General features: G+C 40.2%; 1 protein-coding gene across 4 annotated transcripts in view; it reads left to right on the forward strand.

The window, feature by feature from the left end:
• Positions 1-752: 752 nt before the first annotated feature.
• Positions 753-22,732, forward strand: part of CFAP52 (cilia and flagella associated protein 52) — a 74,855-nt gene continuing 52,875 nt past the window's right edge. For all 4 annotated transcript variants that reach the window (XM_033961742.1, XM_033961741.1, XM_033961743.1 and 1 more), the window contains exons 1-5: positions 753-886; positions 8,324-8,523; positions 9,954-10,090; positions 13,023-13,151; positions 17,558-17,657. In XM_033961742.1, the coding sequence (XP_033817633.1) occupies positions 823-886; positions 8,324-8,523; positions 9,954-10,090; positions 13,023-13,151; positions 17,558-17,657 (630 nt within the window). In that variant the 5' untranslated portion in view covers positions 753-822. The remainder of the gene's footprint in view (positions 887-8,323; positions 8,524-9,953; positions 10,091-13,022; positions 13,152-17,557; positions 17,658-22,732) is intronic.

Raw genomic sequence — 22,732 nt, forward strand, 5'->3', positions numbered from 1 at the left:
CAAAGGTGACCAATTAGTGTTCAATCTCTTTATTGGTAAAGACTCGACACGATCGTGTTTTGGCCCACAAGGGCCTGTCTCAGGAGTCTTTTGATAAATATATTCGTGCAAATCCCGAAAGCACTTCAATACACACTAAAGTAAACTTTGTTCTGATTTCTTTTGGATTCTGTGTGTGCATGGGAAGCATGCTGCTCATCATGCCAAAGTTTAAAAGATACGGGGAAAGGGGAGGCCGCGCGTGTTAGGGGTGGGGAAGAGGGCGGGGCGCCGCTCACCACTGGTGGTCAGCAATGTTGTGGCCCACCATAAGAACATATTTAGCGGCTCTCCTTCAGCTCTATAGAATCCAATGGCCCCTGTTTAAAAATTAATGAAGACACTGAACTAGAGGATAGAGTACATGCACATATTACACCTTCTTCAGAGCATACCTGCCCTACTGGGATTCACTGTAGGAGCCCACCCAAAATGAAGTTTTGTTTGATTTTTTTTAAGGTCGCAAGTAATTATTTATCTCAAATAGGAGAAATTCTGCTTGCTTAATAGTGAGATGTTTCAGGGTAAACATAATTAAGAAGAACGTCCACGCCTTCTGCAACACAAACAAATCCCTCCTAAAGCGCAGCTCCGTATGCTGCACTACTGCGCCTGCGCCCCGAATTCTCCTGCCACATTTCCGCACTCCTTTCGGTCGCGCTCAACTAAGTCCTGCGCAAGCGTCGAAACGGTTTCCATAGCGACCGAGGTACACAAGAGAGAGGCGGGTTGCTAGGAGACCTCCTCCCCGCCTGGCCCGCAGAAGTTCTGCCGAGGTGAGCGATGGCCGAAGAGGTGGAGGACGATGTGCCCCGACTGGAGCTGGAGTCCATTATCGGCTACAATGGTAAAGAGCGAGCTCTAACCCAGGATATGCTGGTTCCCTGGGAACGTACGCTGCTGCCCCGCGCGGGGCAGGTAGGAGATTGGGGGTGGGGTTGCAGCTCATTCATACTGAGACTGTGCCAGAGGCACAGCTGACTCTTCCGGACTCAGTGTATACTTGTTTATTGGAGAAAGTCGTGTATGCAGAGGATACGCTAAATTTTATGGGCATCCTTATGTTTATCTATAATATTATTCATCAGGAAAGGAAAGGAAAGCCATCATTATGCATTGGTTTTGCACGGTCAACAGCTTGGAACCCTTTTGAACTTGCATCCCTTTGGATTTAGATTTAACTCACACCTGGACCTGATCAGTAGTAGTTTCACTATGCTTAAAAGTACCTGATTACTGGTATATTATAAACTGCTGCTGTTGGTGAATGTCGTCATGAAAAAGGTGGTTAATAAATCCCAAGAAATAAATAAAAGGGGGAGGTTGCCATTGGCCCTGATCCAGTATGGTTTTTTTCTTTTTACAAAAAAGTACTACTGGTTTTTTAGTGCTTCTCCAACTTACCGTTAATGTGACACTCTACAATTTTTGGCTATTTTCAATAGTGTAAAATATAGGGTGTACCATGATGAACCCTTCATTGCACTAAGGCTGGACCCAATTGGTGCACATTAGGAAAAGTAAGCATTGGAATGGTTGAACCAAGGGTACATTGAACCATCCCCCCTCTCTCAGTATTTTTAATATTTTATTATAACATAACATAAAATCAACTTATAGACCGCATAACCGTGAGGAAAAGTAGTAAAAATGAGCACAGATTCTGTAAATTTGCAACCTATCCACAATTTGCAGTATACTACTTTTTACCTTGTCTGAAAGCTTGAGTTGCATTGTGTGATAGTGATGGTGATGATACAGGGAGATAGATGATAGATTGGTGAAGGTCCTTTACTCTGCCTTTGGAGATGTTGCCTTTAAAACAGAGGCAGTATTGGCGATATCAAGTTGGAAATGCTAGATGGATAGGATCATTGCAGGGATAGTGTTAGGGGATGCAAACAGGGCAATTGCCCTGGGCTACCATACTACAGGGGGCCACAAGCCTGCTTGAAGCACAGGAGATGTAGAGGGCCATTTTCAAAATGACATCCAAATCCAAGTTTGGATGTTTTGCAGAAGACACACAAAAATCCAGTACCAAAACTGTAACATGTATATCTTGTTTTTCTCAAAAATGGCCATTTTTCAGATGTGCATCTGGTTTTTTGAACCATTAAAAAGAAAAAAAAAAAGTCCAAAAGAAAAATGCCTAAAAAAATGCTACATTTTTAGTAGACTGGCCACACAGACATCTCAGAAGAGCAGTGGGGCACTGCAGTGAACTTCACATAAAAAGGCCCAGGTACACATCTCACCATAACCCCCTTATATTGTTTGGTGAGCCCTTCAAAATTTATCTACTGAATCCCAGATGTAGTATACACCACCCCAATAGACCTAATGCCTGCAGTTGTCACCTATATATAGGTATAGTGGGGATTTGGATGGATTTCACAGATTTCACAATTAGTGTGGTACCATATATACTCGAATAAAAAGGCCCAAAAATGGAGATCTTGGCTTGTATTTGGGCCATTGCCTACCCGCCTTGGTGTAGATCCTGGCAGGACAGGGCACTTGAATATTAAGCCCCTGTCTTATATTCGAGTCACTGTAATCTCATAAAAAGGCTAATTCTAGAACAAGAAGATCTTTGTTTAATCCTGTTGAGGGAAAAGATTGAGGATCTCAAGTGTCCGCGGCCAATTACCTTTAGAACAAGTCTTAGTTGTTGGCCTACTTGCGAGCTAGCATTGATCCACATACTTTCCTTTTTTTTTCTTTTTAAATTATTTTAATAAATATTTTACTATTATTGTTCTTTTTTTAATTTATTTAATAACTCTGTGTGATATTAAGCTCAGGTGTTGTGTATTGCCCGGCTCTCCAATATTGGTGCTTCCAATATTAATGTTGCTGCTGCGACGGAAGATCTCCATTTCGCTCTCGTATGATATTGAGAGCTTCTTCAGGAAAGAGTTTGACACCATTCTTGTTGTTCTGAGAGGGAAAAACAAAGTGTCTTTAAAGTATTTACTGTGTAATTTTACGTTACTACTTAAGACCTACTTGTTCTAGCATACTTTGAAACCTTCGGGGAGCCTGAAGAAGCTCTCAATATCATACGAGAGCGAAACGGAGATCTTCCGTCGCAGCAGCAACATTAATATTGGAAGCACCAATATTGGAGAGCCAGGCAATACACGACACCCAAGCTAAGTATCACAAAGTGTTATAAAATAAATAAAAAAAGAACAATAGTAGTAAAATATTTATTTAAATAATTTTAAAAAATTAAAAACCTTTTTAACAAAAGAAAAAAAAGGGAAGTACGTGGATCAATGATAGCCCGCAAGTAGGCCAACAACTAAGACTTGTTCTAAAGATAATTGACCGGGGGTGGCACTTGAGATCCTCAATCTTTTCCCTCGACAGGATTAAACAAAGATCTTCTTGTTCTAGAATTAGCCTTTTTAGGAGATTACAATGGGTACACTAGAAAAATAGTAGGAATAATAGTTATACTATATTTTAGTCAGCCATTTTTCCTTCTTTTTTTGGGGGGAAGAGGGGAAATGGGGGTCTTGACTTATATTCGGATTGACTTATATTCAAGTATATATGGTATATGGGCCTGAGTCCTCATCTCTGTAGACTAGACTGCTCACCAGGCTACTCCAGACACCTGCTTGCTGCTGTATTAGAACTGATCATAATATCTGAAGCTATCATACAGGCAGGTATGTACTGTTTCATTCATATCTTTGGGGGATGGGAGGGTTTGGGGGAGAGTTGGGGGGGGGGGGGTGTCATGTTTACATCCCTCCAGTGGTCATCTAGACAGTTTGAGCATCTTTTGGGCACTTATTCATTATTAAAACAGTTCTAGCTCCAAAGCGTCCAAATTGTGCCCTGGACAAATTCTTAAATGTTTGATTATATCAGAAAAACATCTAAGTCATAAGCCTATTCTAATCCCATCCAGACCACGTCTTTAACATGCCCCCTTCAGATTTAGACGAACTACTGATCAACAGCATTGAAATTCATCTAGAACATAGGTTTCAAAAAAAGTGAATTGGAAAGGTTTGGTGAGGAAAACATCTATCTGCCCATTTATTCCACTTTTTGGATGGTTTTCTTTTTGAAAATGAGCCCCATAGCCTAATTATTTTTGGATGTGCTTTGGGGTCTTCTCATATTTTTATACCCTGAGCCTCAATATTTTTAATATTGACCATGGATCACTGAAATATTCTGTTTGTTAGACATAGGTGTTATTAAAAGATCCATCATTGTCAAAGTGATTTATTTGGGCAATAAGCTTTGTCCCTTTGTTAATTGTCTGTATGAAAATTGCTCTTACTCAGTTTGGCTAAAGGTTTGCATGATCTTCCAGAGGGCATGTTTAGCTTGAGGGAGAAAAAGTCTACATCTATATTACATTTTCATACCTTTGATGTACTTTCCTGCAAAATTCTACCTGCAGCAGCAATAGATTCAAGTCCTTTATATCCACAACAAGTTTTGAAGGGAACCTATGCACATACGTTTGGTTTGAGGCTTGATATAAAATGCAGTGCAATCTTTGTCAGACATTAAATATTACCCGCTCTGTGAAATAAATTATGTTGTCATTGATTGCAACTAAAATGCACATAGCTAGTCGCATGCTGAAAAATAAGATTTGTTAGGTCACAAACTGAGTGCATAGATGATGACACCCACTGGAAGTATAAACTACAGTTTAGACAACTTTGAAATAGAGATATCCCACAGATTCTGAAATGGAAAGTAATGACCATTCCACAGGACCAGAAAAGGAGAAACAGCCTTGCCAATGAGGGGAAGATCTTAGTGCAGTGCATTCAGGCCAGGATTTATTCTTTAGTGTGCCGTAGGCAAACATGCATATTGCTCCAACCCACCTTCTCCCCATCATACTATAAATACTTCTAGTGCAATAGGTGTGCCATTCTGGACTGTAGGGTATTCTCCCCATGCTTGTGAGCCGTGCAGAATGAATCCATTCCAAGTTTTCAACTCCTCTTCCTTCTCCAGAGGGCGCTGCAGCTTTCTTCTGTACACAAGCTAGAAAGAAGGTGTCTTTCTGATCTGCTCTGTATATTTCTTAATTATTTTTGGTATTTTTCTCAGTTTTTGTGGCTGTTGGTGCACCAGAACTCCTCAGTGTGGGGGAAAGCTCTGCCTGCATAGAGAAGAGGCAGACTTGGGTCTGCAGTCAGCAAGTTAATCCCTTGGGCACCTGATTGGCCAGCCTGCAGAAAACTTTGTGGCACTCAGGGTTCATATCCCTAGTAGCTTAGCTCGCCTACTGAATTTCAGGGGCTTCAGTGCAGGCTGTTAGGCATCTGCAGAGGGCTCAGCGAGGCTCTTCAGGGTGTTGGCTGCGATTTCGCCTCCCACCTTTGCTTGTGTGATTCTGCAGGGGTTGAGGATAAGTCCAACTGTCAGCCTGACGATCTCAGCATTTGGAGGACTGGCTGATTGAGGCAGGGATTCTTCTCCCAGATCCAGCTACTGCTTAGTGCTGAGGCAGGTTGCAGCACTTTCTGAACATGTCACAGTGCAAAATCAGGGGGGGGGGGGGGGTCGTCCTGAAAAACCTGATTTTTTGAGGTTTCTACCACATCCTGTAGGGTCCCCCACCTCTAAACTCCTGTTTTCTGAGGGTTTTAAAAAAACTTTTAATAAAGTTGTTTTTGAGCTGTTTTTGGTGCCAAAACACTGCCACAATTGCCATCTTGGATTTCCCGATTTTTTCCCCAAGCTCTCTAGATCCTTCAAATCACCTTATTTTGCCTCAGAAGTGGCAGGAATAGAGTCCCCAGGCTCTCTTACCCTGAATTCATATCAGATTTTCACTTTCAGGATGCCAGAAGAGCACCCTTAAGCCATATGCCGCACAACACGTGAAGGGGGGTGAGAGCATCAGGTTTCTAGGACTGAGGAACATTGGGGGGGGGGGGCTGTCTACTGGGAGAAAATCCTTCCCAGAGCCCCGGAATAGCAGCTTATCTAAGTGTAAGTGTTGAAGCAGCGGAGCCCAAGAAATTTAAGGTGGAGTGACCTAAAGGGGACCCAGTGCTGCCTAGTAAAGCCTTTTCTCCTAAATTTGTTGTTCAGAAAAGGTAATTAAAAAGACTAGGAGCCAGAAAGGAGGAAGACGAAGGGGAGGATAGTTGCCCTTGTAGTCTGCTTAGTTTGTTAACACACTTGTATTCCCAATGTCTTTAACTAGTAGAACTTGGGAGTCCCTCCAGCCTTGTTGAAAACATAGAAAATGATGGTATATAAACGCAATAATGGTCTATTCAATCTGTCTATCACACTAAACTACTGTACTGAGCTCTATAATCAGACAGTCTTCCACCTTTTTTTTTATAAACTGTTTCTTTGATGCTGCTACACATGAAAAAAAAAAGCAGCAAAATCTTCTCTGTGGATCATATTATGTGATGGGCAGGAAAAATAAGCTCTAGTGCCTTCACCTGGCCATAGTTTGAGGAAATATTCACTTGGACACAGTGAGCTGTTTCAAATCCAACAGTACCTAATATTAGACATCAAACTGATAGCTAGCTGCATGACATTAGAATGATACAAGGGCCCAAATCAGATTATACAGTGACAGCAATAAACTTATCTTTTCCCTGTAGCTTTTAATAACCCATAATTCAAATGCACAAATTTGACATAATATTTATGGTTTGATAAGATGGGATAAATCTTAATACCAGGACAGTGTAATTATAAATTTAAAGTGAAGGTATGATACTTTATTCTGTAAATGGTAGGATTATGTTACACCAGATGTAAACAGAGGAAAAGAAAATAGCTTACATTCCAGAGAGAATGAGGTGACTAGCAAGAGTTAAGATAAGGCACATTGAGGGACTTGATCCTACAAAGAGGAAGAAAGGAGAGATATGCATTTCTTTTCTAACAAAAGTTAAAACGCAGTAAGAACCTCTTTTCTTTATAAAATGAAGCAAAAGAAGAGCCTCTAAAGTGCAGGATTTTGGTTTTTAAAATTTTCTTTCACTTAAAAATGCCTCCCCAATTTTAACATTAAGAAGTCCTTTTACCATTGATAAAAAGTGGCCTTAGTGTGTCCTTACCTAGGTTATTTCACACGCTAAGGCCATTTGTTTAGCATCTCTCCGGACTGGCACAGACTGATGGGTTTACACTCCTCTGCCAGCAGGTGGAGACTGAGAACAAACATCAGGATAAAATGAACAACTGGTCTATTTTCCTCATTAATAGCCACACACTGACTTTCCCATTAGCACATGAGCTCCTACCACCACCCATTAATGTAGGCAGTTAGGGCTTACATGCTAAGCACACACCAATTGGTTATACACATGAGTGTAGCTGCGCTGATTAGCACAGAACATGCCCACTTTCTGCCCCCAGACTTGCCTCCAGCCTTAAAAAATACATTTTCCCCTAAATTCTATATTTTCTGCCTACATCGTGCAGGCACCTAACTTAATTGTTTAATAGACTTAATTGACACTGATTATTGACAATTAGCATGTCATAATTGACATAAATTGCACTTAATTGGATGTTAGGTGCCTAACACTTTGTGGTAGGTGCTTAGTCCAAGGCACCTACCACAAAGTAGGTGTGGTTAAGGGTGGATCATGGGCATGTTTTGCATGTAGGCACCTGTTTTGGACTTAGGTGCTGGTAGGCACCTAACTTAGGTTCAGGTATTTAGGCCAAGATAATCCTAACACAAATAAAGTATATCAGAGATTTTAAATACCTGCATGGCATAAACGGAACGGGATGGTTTGATAAGTTGATAAAGGGAGACTTTTTCTTGAACCAACCTAACAGCGAAACATGTCGATGTGACAGGTCCCTTTCCCGACTTGATAAGAGAAACTGCAATGAATAGAATAAACTTTTAAGATAAGTTCTTATTTATTAAGTTATTGATATTTATATAGGCACTAAGCACTTTAAAACATAAGAAGATAAAATAAAACCAAAGAAAAATCTTAATATATATAGAGGGGGCAAATGAAGAAGCCATAGCCATTGAAATACATTTGGTTACCGAAAAATATGGGTGACCAAATGGCATGTCTGAAGCCCTGAAATTTATGATAAATCATTTAAGTAGGAGTGAGATATTGACCTTATGGATAATTATATGTAGAATCAGGCCATTTGTTTTTTAGTGCATGGATAGCACACACACATGCAAAAATTACTGCAGGATGCCTGCAGTTAGGCATTTTTTTTCCTACGGTAAGACATGTATTCACTGCTTCTGACTCAAACTTATATGTTCTTATAGGATACATACCTTCTGGCCTGATTTGCCATCCTGATCGAGATCATCTCATTTATCCTCTGGGATGTACAGTGATTATACAGAATATCAATACACACAAACAGTACTTCCTGCAAGGACATACGAATAATGTCTCCTGTGTTGCGCTGTCCATTAGTGGGAAATATGTCGCCTCTGGACAGGTCACTTACATGGGATTCAAGGTAGAAGACATAATGGAAATTAAAAATTACAGTAGGTACTGTATATCATCTATAAAAAGGTATTGGTGTGCTTACTGATTCTAATTTAAACAAAACAGTCATTGGTACAGATGAACTCATGAAATGAAAAGGAATAGACTCTGATGAATGGGAATAAATAAATAGTTCCACTGTTTTAACTACAAATGACCTGTGCAGGGCAAGTTATAAAGCAGGACTACTCAATACTGATCCTCGAGGTGCACAGGCCAGCCAGGTTTCCAGTATATCCACAATAAATACGCATGAGAGAGATTTGCATAAGAGGAGGCAGTGCAAGCAAATCTCTCTCATGCGTATTTTTTGTGGATATACTGGAAACCTGGCTTGCCTGTGGACCTCGAGGATCAGTATTGAGTAGTCCTGCTGTAAAGTATGTGCTCATATTTCAGGTGTAATTTATGAAAATAATAGCATGTACCTACATATGTGTGACATTCATCCATATGTAATGTACCAAAATTCCACCCAAGTACTTTTCTGTAATTACATATGTATTTTATATAGCACATATTTACTGGTAGGTATACACCTAGGTGGCGTACATAACTTATAGAATACTAGCAGTGTACAAAAAATACATACTTAATATTAAGACAATAGTCCAATAAACAGGTCATAAATCTTTTATATCTTTTACACGGACAAATTGACAGATTTTACAGATCATTATAACTGTTCCTTACATGGTATAAAAGTAACTAGTAATCTATGCGGTAGGTTTTGCAAAATGTGCTATATAGGGCATTTGTATTTTGAGGTGAGGAGAGGAGGGAAAAATCATTTATACCAGCATTCTTCCTTATCAGTATGGTCCTGTTTAGACACAGAAGTCAACCCTAGAATTAACCTGTGAAAGGAATCTTATATGTTGTTGGGGTGTCAGTGCTAATTGTATATTATGGTCCATGACCACTGTGGTCCAGGACGTTTTATAAATATAAATAAATAAATAGACTTGGAGCAGCAGTAAATTTGTTATCATAGAATCTGATTCCTATAATAGACACTTCTGAGACACACAAGCTTCCAGTCTGTTATAATCAAGGTTTCTACTAGGAAGACTTGTTATTAAGATGAGCCAGTGTTCTTAAAACAATTACTAAAGTGCCTTTACTGAAAAAAAAACAAAAACCCAGAGACCTTAAAAACCTAACATTAAGATCACCAGCTACCATAATGAATAAAGTAGTAAAGTTCTTTAGTAAGGACAGTCCTAGCCATTTACATGTGCTAGAAATTAAAGTCTAGACTAGAGACAGCTTAGGGAAAGTGCTTATTTTCTAACTTGTGCATGATCCTTTGATTGGAGGGTCATCTCTTCAACGTCTTCAGTAAACTCTTTGCCTTCAGATTTAAACTTCCTTTGCTCTGATTTGTTTCATCTATAGGCAGATATCATCTTGTGGGACTATGCTGAGAAAAAATTGCTCGCTACCCTGTCAATCCACAAGGTCAAAGTTGAAGCTCTAACATTCTCTCCAAATGATCTGTACTTACTGTCACTGGGCGGTATTGATGATGGAAGGTAACAAATTGTATTTCTTCAGGATGAAAGTGAAAACTTTTAAATATTCTTGGATGTCTGAAAACCTAGAATTTCCAGTAATCATCCATCCAGGGGATACTATTGTTAGACTTCTGTGTGCCAATTTGCAAAAAGACCAACCAAAAAGGACTGTTCTGTGTACTTTTGTGTCATGACATTTGCACATTCCTATGCATATAGGAGGTAATTGTGTAACTGGGTTCTTGCAGATATACACCACTTGTGTGTGTGTATATGTCCAAGTTAGAATGTAAGCTCTTCTGAGCATGGACCATCTATAAATGTCAAAATGTACAGCACTGCATACGACGTTCAGCACTATATGTGATAAGTATTAGTAGTAGTAATAGCAGCACTTATGTGGATAAGTCCACACCTACCTGTGCAAGTGTCAGCAAAGCAACTAAATGCTATTCTGTAAGGGTATATATAAGTGGTATAGAGCAGAGATTCTCAACATGTGGTATGTGTACCCTAAGGGCTTGTTGGGGGTATGCACTGCACGGGTTTCCCACCCCCCTTCCTGATTAATGGCCTCCAGGGATCCTATGCCCTCTTTCCTGCCTGCCAACCTCTGCCAAAGCTGCTGCCGCTGCGGATCCCATGCCCTTCGTCCTGTCTGCTCCCTTCTGCCGAAGCCGACCCAGAAGGCTTCCCTATGATGTCAGAGCTGACTTCAGAAGAAAGCTTTCTGGGTCAGCGGTGGATCCCAGTTACCTCCTGCCGTCAAGAGACTGTGGTAGCCCTTGACCAAGGGGAAAACCTAATGGTGCACAGGCTTTTTAGGCTGGTGTCTTTGCTGGAAATTATCACAGACTCACTGCAGGAGTTAAAACTAGAGTCCCTTCAGACCTCAGCTGCACAATGTTCTGTCATGAGTGGCTTTAAAGCTCAGATTGCCTTTTTCCCCTCACATCCAGTTCCAGACATTACAGTGCTACTCCCAGAGTATTGTATCCGATGGTACCTGCATTTCAACAATTGTTTGTCCCATCCTAGGTGGCTTTGCTGGTAGATCAATTTACCAAACATACTTCTCTGCCTTGTGAGGGCAGAGTAATTGTAAAGAACGTGCAGAATTAAAGGGTGCATGTAGTCTTCAAAAGGCAATTTGAAACCTTGGCTTTGGGACTATCTGTTAATAGCAGGGGTGGATTATGTAGCCAATGCACTGCATGACATATTCAGGGTCACAAGCAAAATTTTGGTTTATTCTATCTCTGCCTGCAGAATGCTTCAGAGCAGGCAATAGGTGGGAGATTTGGCTTCCAAGCCATCTTGAGCAGGCTTCCCTTCAAAGGCCAATTGCTGGACAGCAGACCACGTGCCCCTAGGGGATCTGGTCATGTTTCCTTTCAAGGCTTTTGGCAATTTCGTTAGCTTCCTTGGATTTGATGGAGGCCTACTTATATATTCACATATTTCTGGATCACAGGAAGTTCTTGAGATTCCATGTGCTGGAGAAACATTTCCAGTTCTCAGCTCTCCCCTTCGGTCTGGTGACAGTGCCTTGCACCTTCACCAAAGTGATGGTAGTGGTAGCAACGCATCTCCGCAAGATGGGGGTCCAGATGCATCCATACCTGGATGATTGGATGATCAGAGCTCTGTCAAAGTCCGAAGGAGAAAAGGAAGTGGCACATGTGGTTCAGCTGTTGCAGGTCTTGGGTTGGATTACCAATTTCTGGAAAAACCATCTGGAGCCAACCCAGTCCCTGGAGTACTTGGGAATCCGTTTCAACATAGTAGAGGACCATGTTTTTCTTCCCAAGCCATACAAACTGAAGTTCATTTGTCAAATTGCAAACCTACTAGCGATGCCAGCTCCTACAACTTGGCACTATCTCCAGGTGCTAAGGTCAATGGCGGCAACCATAGAGGTTGTTCCTTGGGTGAAAGCTCATATGCGCCCTCTTTAGGACATGCTATTATTCCTTTGGTCTCTGCAGATGGATTCACTACAGATGATGCTGACCTGGACGGTGAGGAGACGTCAAAGTTTGCATTGGTGGCTGTAGTCGGAGTTGTTGTCAATAGGAATGCCTCTTCGCATATCCTCTTGAGAGATCCTGATGAAAGATGCCAGCCTTTACAACTGTGGGGCTCATTACAAGGGTCACCCTGTTCAGTGATGCTGGTCGCCCTCTAAGAGGAAACTGTCAATAAACCTGACATTACAGATGTTGAAGGTCTCTCTGAAAGGCAAAGCGGTCAGAGTTTTCTCAATGCCACAGCGGTGGCCTGTGTCAACAGCAGGGAGATACCAAGTGTCCTGTTGTACCTAAATGCCCAGTTGTTGTTCCATTGGGCAGAAGTCCACCTGAAAGCTCTTTCGGAAGCTTATGTAGTGGGATTGGACAATGTGCAGACCAACTATCAGCCGGCAGAAACTGGACCTGGGAGAATGGTTGTTGTCCTAGAAGGCCTTCAACAGTGATGGGTGTGACCGACATTTGATCTGATGTCAGTGGTTCTAGCGTTTCTCCAAAGTCAAGTGGCAGGCTTTAGGGCTCGAGGGGAGAAAGTTTTACTGACTTCTCATCCAGTCACATTTAAACTATGCATGTGTGGGAGAAGGGGTGGGTGGGAAGGATAAAGCATGCAAAAACCCTAACCAAATATAAGATTTTGGAATATACAGATAACGAAGTAATCTACATAAACCCTCACAAAATGCATTACATATAAATTTTACTTTTGTAATGGGGTCATCAGGATAGGTTTGGGAAACTACACTGCTCACATTTATTTTCCAGCCACCCTTCTGTATATTAGAAGCCTAAGTATGCTTCCAAGTCATAGTGCCATCCCTTAATCTGTTTCATAATTCTAACACTATCTATATTTTGAACTGAAATATATAAATGTCATGTTAGTACATCTTCAGTACGTGGCTTTTTTCTCATTTCAGTGTGATATTATGGAATGTAGCTAAACGAGAAGCCATCTGCGGAAGCCCGGCTTCCCCAGTCAGTGTTGGAAATGCCATGACGGTGGCATTCAGTAGAAAGACTGATGAAGTCTTCATGACAGCTGGACAGTAAGTGTCGATAATTAGAAAATCTATTGAAATACATAATAGTGAAACCACAAATCAACTATATAGTTACCTCCTCATTCTATAACTTGGCACCTACTATTAGGCACCAAGGGCAAGATTCTATAAACGGCGCTATAGGTTAGGCAGTAGTAGGTTCCCCTACCGCTGCCTAACTTAATTGTTTTTAATTGGCTTTAATCGACATGGTAATTGACCGCATCATTTAAAACCAATTAAAACCTAGTTAAGAAAAAAGTAGGCACTGGGCAGTGTCTACAGTCTAGGTGCTGGAATCGCGTCTACAGCAGGATGCCTAATGGTACCTTACCCCTAAGTGGATGTGGTTAGGGGGTAGAGCAGGACTTAGGCACCATTAGGCGCGATTCACTAAAGAACTTAGGCATCTACAATGTAGGTCCAGTAAACCCCCGTCATAGTAGACGCCATTAGCTGTGGTTCTGTAAACGGCACCTAAGTGTGATCGACACGCAGTTTTGTAGGTGGCTGCCAAATTAGGTGCCGTTTACAGAATCTGGCTTCAAGAATGTGCATAGTTTATAGCATGCTTATACTTTAACATGTGTTAGAGGTGCCAATAATTGGCATTTACATGCTTAAGTGCTAAGCACTTTACCATAAATTATGCATCAATATAGCATTTCCTCTTGATGAACCCTTCTTAACCTTCTGAACAGGAACAGTCTTTATATAGGTCTTCAATTTCCTGGTTTTCCTTGGTACACTTTCCTTCTTTTATCTTTCTTTTTCAGTCGGGAAAGATTTCTTCCCTCCTCAGCTTCCATTCAGCATATTTTTCTTCGCATTCTACTTTCTTCAAGACTTTCATCCTTCTCTACCTCGTCAGAGCATTCTTTATCCTCTTCCACACAGTGTTCATCCTGTCCTGTTTCCTGCTCACAATCTATAGAGCCTGATTCTATATATGGTGCCAAAAATTCAGCACCAACTAGTATGGTGCTGAGCACGATTCTGTAAAAGTTACACGCACCTTATAGAATCACGATTAGCATCAGTGCATGTCATAACTTTTAGGTGCACCCATTTAGGCCAGCTAAAACCAGACCTAAATGCCTGCACCTAAGCTCTGAGGTTGTTAGTTCGATTCCCACTGCAGCTCCTTATGACAGTGCGCAAATCACTTAACACTTCAGTGCCAGTATTATCAACATATTACTGGAAATTGGAAGGATTATACTAAACTTAATTATACCTTTTGGTGGAACTCAGTGTGTTATATTTATAAAATGGAGAGAATGCTTGCTGTACAGCAAGATAATTACAATAGTTTTAAAAAGATTTGAGGGCCATTGATTACATATTCTAATGATTAAACACCTTGGACACCTTTTTTTATTACATAGGAATATTTTTAGTGTGGGATGGGGGAGGTATGTCTTGTATTTTAATGGGTTTGTTCCTAATGAATGGGCTGGGTGTGGGTGGGGTCTCTTTTATATGCAATTAATAATAATTGTTAAGAATGTCAAGTGATTTTGTATGAATTAATTGATTGAATATTGTACACTTGTTGCAAGATTTGAAAATGAATAAAGAATTAAAAAAAAAAAAAAATCCACTTCAGTGCCCTAGGTACAAAATAAGTGCCTGTCTAAAATATGTTAACTGCAATACAACCTCTTCAAAGAAATGTACATTTAGATAGTTGACAGTTCTCAATAAAGTATGGGAAGGTACAATTTTTCATAGAAAAATTCAAGGGCAAGGAATCATGATATGAGTTTCAAGGAAGAAGGTTCAAAGGAAATGTGAGAAAATATTTATTTACTGAGAAGGTGGTAGATGCCAGGAATAGCCTACCAGCAAAGGTAATGGCAACCAAAACCATGGTAGAATTTAATTAAATATGTTTGGGACAGACACTGAATACAGTGAAAATGAGGGGGCTCAAGTGTTTTCTAAGTCATAAAACTGTAGAAGACCAAGAAGAAAATAGAAACCAGTGAGCAGAAATTGATACTATGACTGGATAAGAATACCAAACAGGTACAGAATGGCCATGGTTGCAACCTTAACATCAATAGCATGACTATATTAGGCTTCCAAGAAGGCAGGGATAATCAGCGTGGAATGACCATTGTTAACCCTAACTACAGTGGCATGTTGGCATCAAGCTTTCAAGAAGGATCCTATTTTGCAGGAGCCTGCTTTACAAAGATGGATATTCATCATGCATTGTAAAATGAGTTGAGTGATGGTTTGCCCATAGAATTGAGACCTAAACTGAAATAAATAACAGCATAATGTGAAGCAGCCATGGATACAACCTTTACATCAGGGCTGCCCAACTCCAGTCCTTGAGATCTACTGGCAGGCCAGGTTTTCAGGATATCCACAATGAATATGCATGAGAGAGATTTGCCTGCACTGCTTCCTTGGTATGCAAATCTCTCTCTCATGCATATTCATTGTGGATATCCTGAAAACCTGGCCTGCCAGTAGATCTCAAGGACCGAACTTGGGCAGCCCTGTTTTACATCAATGAACATGTTTGAGACAGGTCAAGAGCAGGGTTGTGAAACTGAGTAAAGACAGGGTGTTTGTTTAAATATGGGAATTTATATGCCTACCCAAATTGGATTATGTTGGGAAACCATATGCAGGCTGCACATCAAAAACAGCTAGACAGACTGGACAGGCTAACTGAAGGGCATTTCTAGGTGCTTTACATTTATGCATTACATTAAAATACATTTCTAGACTGTAATACCTTCCAGATCGATGTGGTTTACATCATCAAGAGACTGCACATCACAGTGAAATACAAAAAAAAAAAAAAATACACACATTACCCATATAATTGTATAGCATAATGACATAGCAGTGTAGGCACAGAGGTACACACATAAATGAATAAAGACTAGTACTGCTTAACTTACAGTGTGTATTTGCAAGGAGGGTTTACATAGGCATGGAGCAAAGATGGAACCTTAGAGAGGCTCCTATTTACACATATACAGTACAGTGAGAGATCAGAGAAACTGGGCCTCTTCTCCCTTGAAAAGCGGAGACTGAGAGGGGACATGATCAAAACATTCAACATAATGAAGGGAATAGACTTAGTAGATAAAGACAGTTGTTCACCCTCTCCAAGGTAGAGAGAACGAGAGGGCACTCTAAAGTTAAAAGGGGATAGATTCCGTACAAACATAAGGAAGTTCTTCACCCAGAGAGTGGTAGAAAACTGGAACGCTCTTATAGGGGAAAACACCCTCCAGGGATTCAAGACAAAGTTAGACAAGTTCCTGCTGAACCAGAATGTATGCAGGTAAGACTAGTCTCAGTTAGGGCACTGGTCTTTGACCTAAGGGTCGCCGCGTGAGCGGACTGCTGGACTTGATGGACCACTGGTCTGACCCAGCAGTGGCAATTCTTATGTTCTTACCTTATGCAATACCGTAGTTAGACGCGCTTTCTGGCTGAAATCTTTAAGAATACGATGTCCCATTATGAACCACAAAGTCCCTGCATTCTATGGGTGCTGCATTGTTGAAAACAAAGGACAACCCTAAACATGTAGACACGAACGCTATGACTTTTACATGTGCAGGTGTTAAACTATGGAACGGCCTTGTTGGCCAGATTTGAAAATGTGGAGAGAGGAATTCTTTTAGGAAAATGTTGAAGACTCAACTATTTGTTAATGCATTTTTCTGAGCAATTGATTTATACTACATTGAATTTATGCTACACTGAATATGTCAATTTTATTTTATATTTTGTATAGACTTTTATCATTTTATGTATGTAACCCCTTGTGAACCGTTTGGGATAAAAACGTTATAGAAAATTTAAAAATAAATAAATTATGCCAGCTCTAGATGTTAGGTGCGATGATACCAAGTTAGGCACCTAGGTTCAGTTATTTATTTGGATTTGGCTCACATGTTTTCATGGCTTCAGGATGCCTAATCAAGGTTCCCCAGTTACAGTTAGTTTATTTGAAATATCGCTTTTCATAACAATTGTCAAATCAAGGTGGTTAGAGAATTGCCCTTTTAGTTCTCTATCTGCCATGATTTTTAGCTTTTAGTTAGGTGCCATCGACTCATGCTCAAGTCTTAGCAACTTGATGAATTACAGATCTAAAAACAAATTGATTTTGTGCTAGTCCGGTAAGGTCCTCCAGCATCATCCCTATGGCTGTTTTCAACATGTTCAGCCATCTGATTGCAGGTCACTCTCTTTGCCTGGTTCTTTTGCTCTTCCATAATTTACTGCATTATTATTTTAGCATATTATGGTACCAAAGGGATGTCATGGATTGAAAAACAGAATTGTGCCCATAGCTCAGTATCATTGTTTGCAGTAGGAACTGACCCATTGTGTTTGGATTTTAATTCATGTCTGCTTTATTTTCCCATCAGAGGGACACTGCGTATCTGGCAAATAGACATAGCTAACCGAAAAATACGTGCAACTGACTGCTATACTGGGCAGCTGAAAAGAATCATTTCATGTCTGGCAGTAAGTAATATTTCACTGGAATCATGTTCATGGATATATTTAAGTTTAATGCTTTTGACCACAGCTATAAGAATTTTATAATCACGTGTTTAAAACTGAGAATTCCAAAACATGCATCAATAATAGTGCATTTTTTTTAGATCAATAAAATCTATAAAATATCTATAAAATAGAAAGAGCATTAGCTATTCAGAAAGGATATTTTAATAAATTTAAGGATGTGTTGGGGCCATTAATAAATTATTGTAAGGAATAGACATCATTTTTCCTTGATTAATATAAATGAAAGGATAGGGAGGGGGGTGAATTTCAATACTTGTTTTGAAGGGAAGGAAATAATTTATTATTTGGAATATGTATTTGATATTTGAATGATGGGTGGGGAAGAGATAAATTTTATTTAAAGTGAAAAATTGTGGATTATCAAGTGATGTATTTAAGTTAAAATGTTGTTATTTTCTGTGCATGTGATGTAAAATATAAAATGAATAAAGAATTTTTTTAAAAAGATCAAATTTTCCAGTAGTGGGTCATGCAATTTGTATTGAAATTTAGTCAGATAAAAGAACTAATATTCATTTTGCAAATACAGTAATACCTTGGAATCCAAACGTAATCCGTTCCAGAACCCCATTCGAGTTCCAAAGCATTCGAGTTCCAAGACAATTTTTCCCATTGAAAATAATAGAAACTGGATTAATCCGTTCCTGGGTCCTACAAACTTAAATTTTAACAGGAAATACACTGGATTTGAAGGTAAAATATTAACAAATATTCCAAAGCAGCATTCAGATTCTGGGGCACAAACACACATATACAATGTGCAGGGCGTTATCCAAGACAAAATTTACTACAAAAAAAAGTTCGGATTCCAAGTCATTCAAGTTCTGGGGTGTTTGGATTCCGAGGTACCACTGTATTGGCAGAAACTTTTAACATCCAATTCATAAATAAGTCCTTGATTTAATATCTTTTCTGAAAGATAGCAGTCTCACAGTTTAACATAAATATGTGAAGCTGAATTTTACATAGAACTTTGAGATAGGAATTAAGACATCCAGGTTGGGATGTGCTCAATACCAAGGGTATTTTACAAAAAGTTCTGCCCATCGTAGAGTGTTATGTAAAGTGCATATAAGAAAGTGCAGGAGGGCACGTGTATTTGCGGACTTGTTCAGTGAGAGCAGCCATTTTACACATTTAAACATGCTCAAAATGAGTGAAATCACATCAGCACCTTCCAAATTCATAATTTCTTTAGCGTCCCTCCAGACCAGCACAGAAACGGATGTTCCTCTGTCTGCAGGAAGAGACTGAAACATTGACTTTTGACTATACTATAAATAGGCTGTGCAGTCCTTCTTATACTCAGTCTTTTCTTAGTCTCCAGCAGATGGAGTAGTCTGTTTGCAGTCATGTGCAACTGAACACTTACATATGTAACCAGTTCCATTGTACACATCTACGTACTGCTAGTTCAGTAGAAAGACCACATTTTGTAGGGGAGAAGCAAAAGCAAACAATGGGCAATTAAGGTGACTCACTTCCTTAAACCCTTGGCAAAATGAGCACTTTATAAAGATCTGTTTTTTGCCACTGAGCTGGTAGAAAACCCGGTGGAGAAATGTTTTTTTTGTTGTTTTTTTTATTTACCAATTTTAAACATTATCATTTTATACAAATAATAATAAGAAAAGAGAAAAAAAATACCAAAATTTTACAAAAATTGAAGGATATTCCTTACAGCATTACCCTTTGATCTCCTCTAGTCCACGTAATGGGAGAATATTCCTGAAATTAACTTAGGAATACAATAAAATATAATCATGATCTGATCTAAGATCTAATTTTATGGTGCAAAATACTACTGAACTCCATTTATAATTAATTCAGATGGGAACTATTTGTTGGTTTCACGAAGCTGTAAAAACTGTTCCAGCTGCATAGAGTCCCAGAAAACATATTCACCTTCCTTAAATTTCACTAAGCATTTGCATAGAAACTTTAAATAAAATGTGGCTCTCAGAGCCAACACCCTTAATTTCAAGTTTAAAAATGCTTTCCTTCTCAGTTGTGTTGCCTGGGCCACATCAGGAAATATTAATACATTATCTCCATAAAACTTTGTTAGCTTATTTTGAAAATAAGCTTTCATAATTAAGGATTTGTCTAACTCTCTTGCACAAGTGACTAATAGGGTAGACCTAGTTTGGATTATGTCCTGTGAGTCTTCCAGGAAACCTGTTAAATCAAATTCTATCTGTTCCAACTGGTCTACACCTAATTCTGCTGGAACTTTCTTTTTCTGTGGAATATAATACAAATTTGTTAAGGGCAAAGTATCTGCTTCTGTCAGCCCCCAAACTTCTTTAAAATATTTCCGAATCAAAATTTCAGAAATCAACAAATGAGATTTTGGAAAGTTGACTAGACATAGATTTTTTGCCCGTAAAATATTTTCCATCTTCTCAAATCTAGTATAGGTAATATGTGAATCTTTAAGGACTGAAGACGATAAAGCTTGTAATGTTGATACCTGGGACTCTGTTGTCAAAGTACGTTTCTCAATAATTTTCAAATTTGAATCAATATTTTCCAACTTATTAACTACTTCCTTTGAAAATTTAACATTTTGTGTTACGACTGACATTAATAACCCCTCTACTCTTGTATTAATTAACCACAAATCTTTAAGGGAAACTTCCTGTGGCTCATTCCGGGTTCCCGGAGCAACTAAAGCCTCCTCCTGAAAGGTGATGGCCTTAGGTATCTCCTCATAGATTAATGAGGAAGGTACCAATTGCTCTAAAGAAACCACGGGATGAGAATTGGAACCATTCTTGGGATCCAAACCGACAGTTGTATTCGGTGGAGGAGGAAGAGTTCTTTCTAGGGGGCTGAGCGATGCTCCCGATAGGGAGTCAGCACCCCGATTACCTCCAGTAATATTGGTAGACACGAGGTGTCTGTCTATGGAGCCAGCCATTACTGGTGTCGATACTTTTGCCTTCCCTTTTCTTTTCCCCATTAGATTTAAAAATAGTTATTTCCATACATACAGTTCTAACAGTCCCTTGTGGCCTATAGTGTCTCCCAATGTCTCCAAGGGGCTCCCAAGGGGCTTGGCGTGCCCCTTAGGGCACGCCCCTTTGGCCACGCCCTGCGGCTGTGCGCCGCAGTAGCGGCGTCCTTTTTACTCTCGAGTGCAGGACCCGGCTGACGTCAGGGCTTCTGTCTCCACGGGTCCCCGCCTAGATTCGGCACCTGAAGTCACCAGCTCTAGTTAAACAGAGCACTGCTAACGGGAACACAGAAAACAGTCCCCCAAACACTGCACCTCAAGATCAGGTAGTCTCCGATGTCAGGCAGTAGCGGCATCCTTTTCACTCTCGAGTGCAGGACCCGGCTGATAGAAACATAGAAACATAGAAAGATGATGGCAGAAAAGGGCTATAGCCCATCAAGTCTGCCCACTCTACTGTCCCACCCCATTAAGTCAGAGTGCTGCTCGACCCACGTAGAGAACCCACATGGATGTCCCATTTATTCTTAAAGTCGAGCACGGTAGTTTGTTCCAGTGATCCACCACCCTTTCTGTAAAGAAATACTTCCTGGTGTCTCCACCAAATCTCCCTCCTCTGAGTTTGAGCGGGTGCCCTCTTGTGACTGAAGGTCCCTTAGGAAAGAATATGTCGTTTTCCACCTCGACACGACCTGTGACGTACTTAAATGTCACAGGTCGTGTCTCCGCGGGTGCCCGCCTAGATTTGGCACCTGAAGTTACCAGCTCTAGTTGTTAAACAGAGCACTGCTAACGGGAACACAGGAAACAGTCCCCCAAACACTGCCTCAAGATCAGGTAGTCTTCCGAGAGAAATGTTTTTTAACACAGACATTTTTCCCTAGTTAAGACAGGGAATACTCGTAGATTTTTGATATTGTTGTTTAAATCTTTGTTGATTTTCCAAAGTTAACAAAAATGCAGTACAGTATCTACACAAACAGCATCAATCATATATGCATTTATAATTAATCAAAATCCCCACAACAAAAACCCCTCACCCAACCAATACCTCGCAAGAGAATGAAACCATGACAGAAATATAATACTCATAGATTTTTAACCTGCCAAGCAGTGGCATAATGAGGGTGAGAGGCGCACCTCCCCTGCCCTCTTCTCTGCCCCCCCCCTCCACACGCTCCTTCCCTGCTGTGCATGCACTGGTTCCCTTCCCTCATACCTCAAAATAGCAGGCTCTGTCCTGCAGGGAACCCTTCCTCAAGATTTCAGAGATGGGTCTTGCTTCAAATGGTACCTTCCTTCTTACTAAAGGTAGCTTCCAGTTTTCACGTAAACCAGAAAGGGCCTCTCCTAGCCTTCTTGCCCTTCAGATCCTGAAATGCTGGGATGTCTTTTTTGTTAGTTACAGATGACAAATGAGTTTTGCCTGTTGGATCATCTCTTTGTGCTCCTGGGTGCAGCACAACGGGGATGGTCGGCATCAAAGGTGACCATTTCAAGATGGATTCGACTGGCAATTTCTTCGGCCTATATTGGGAGTGGAAGTCTCCTGTGGGAGTAAAGGTACACTCCACCAGAAGGGTAGCATTGCCCTGGGAGGAGGCTAGAGCTGTCTCACCTGAAGAAATTTGTAGGACCACCATGTGGTCTTGCCTCCACATTTTTACCAAGTTTTAGAGGCTGGATGTAGCAGCCAGAAGGAATGCAGAGTTTGGTTCTTCAGTACTGGCAGAAGGCTCACTTGTCCCTCCCTAGGCACTGGGGACTGTTTTGGTACATCCTGTTGGTCAAGACTGGTATTCTTGTTGCACTAGAATGGAAGATTAGGTTCTTACCTTTGCTAATCTTCTTTGTTGTAAACAGGGATATCAGTCTTGACACCCTCCCTGTCAGTTGTTTTTTTTTTTTTTTTGACTTTTGAGAGTTCAATATTTTTATTAAGTTTTTGTTTTTGAAGAAAGAAAAACAGTACAAAAAATAAAATACATATTCGTAGTTTCCAACCAAGCAACAAAAATTGTGTGACAGGCATTGTAATGTACATGCTATATAG

This window comes from Geotrypetes seraphini, chromosome 10, assembly GCF_902459505.1.
Source record: "Geotrypetes seraphini chromosome 10, aGeoSer1.1, whole genome shotgun sequence".
Lineage (NCBI taxonomy): Eukaryota > Metazoa > Chordata > Amphibia > Gymnophiona > Dermophiidae > Geotrypetes > Geotrypetes seraphini.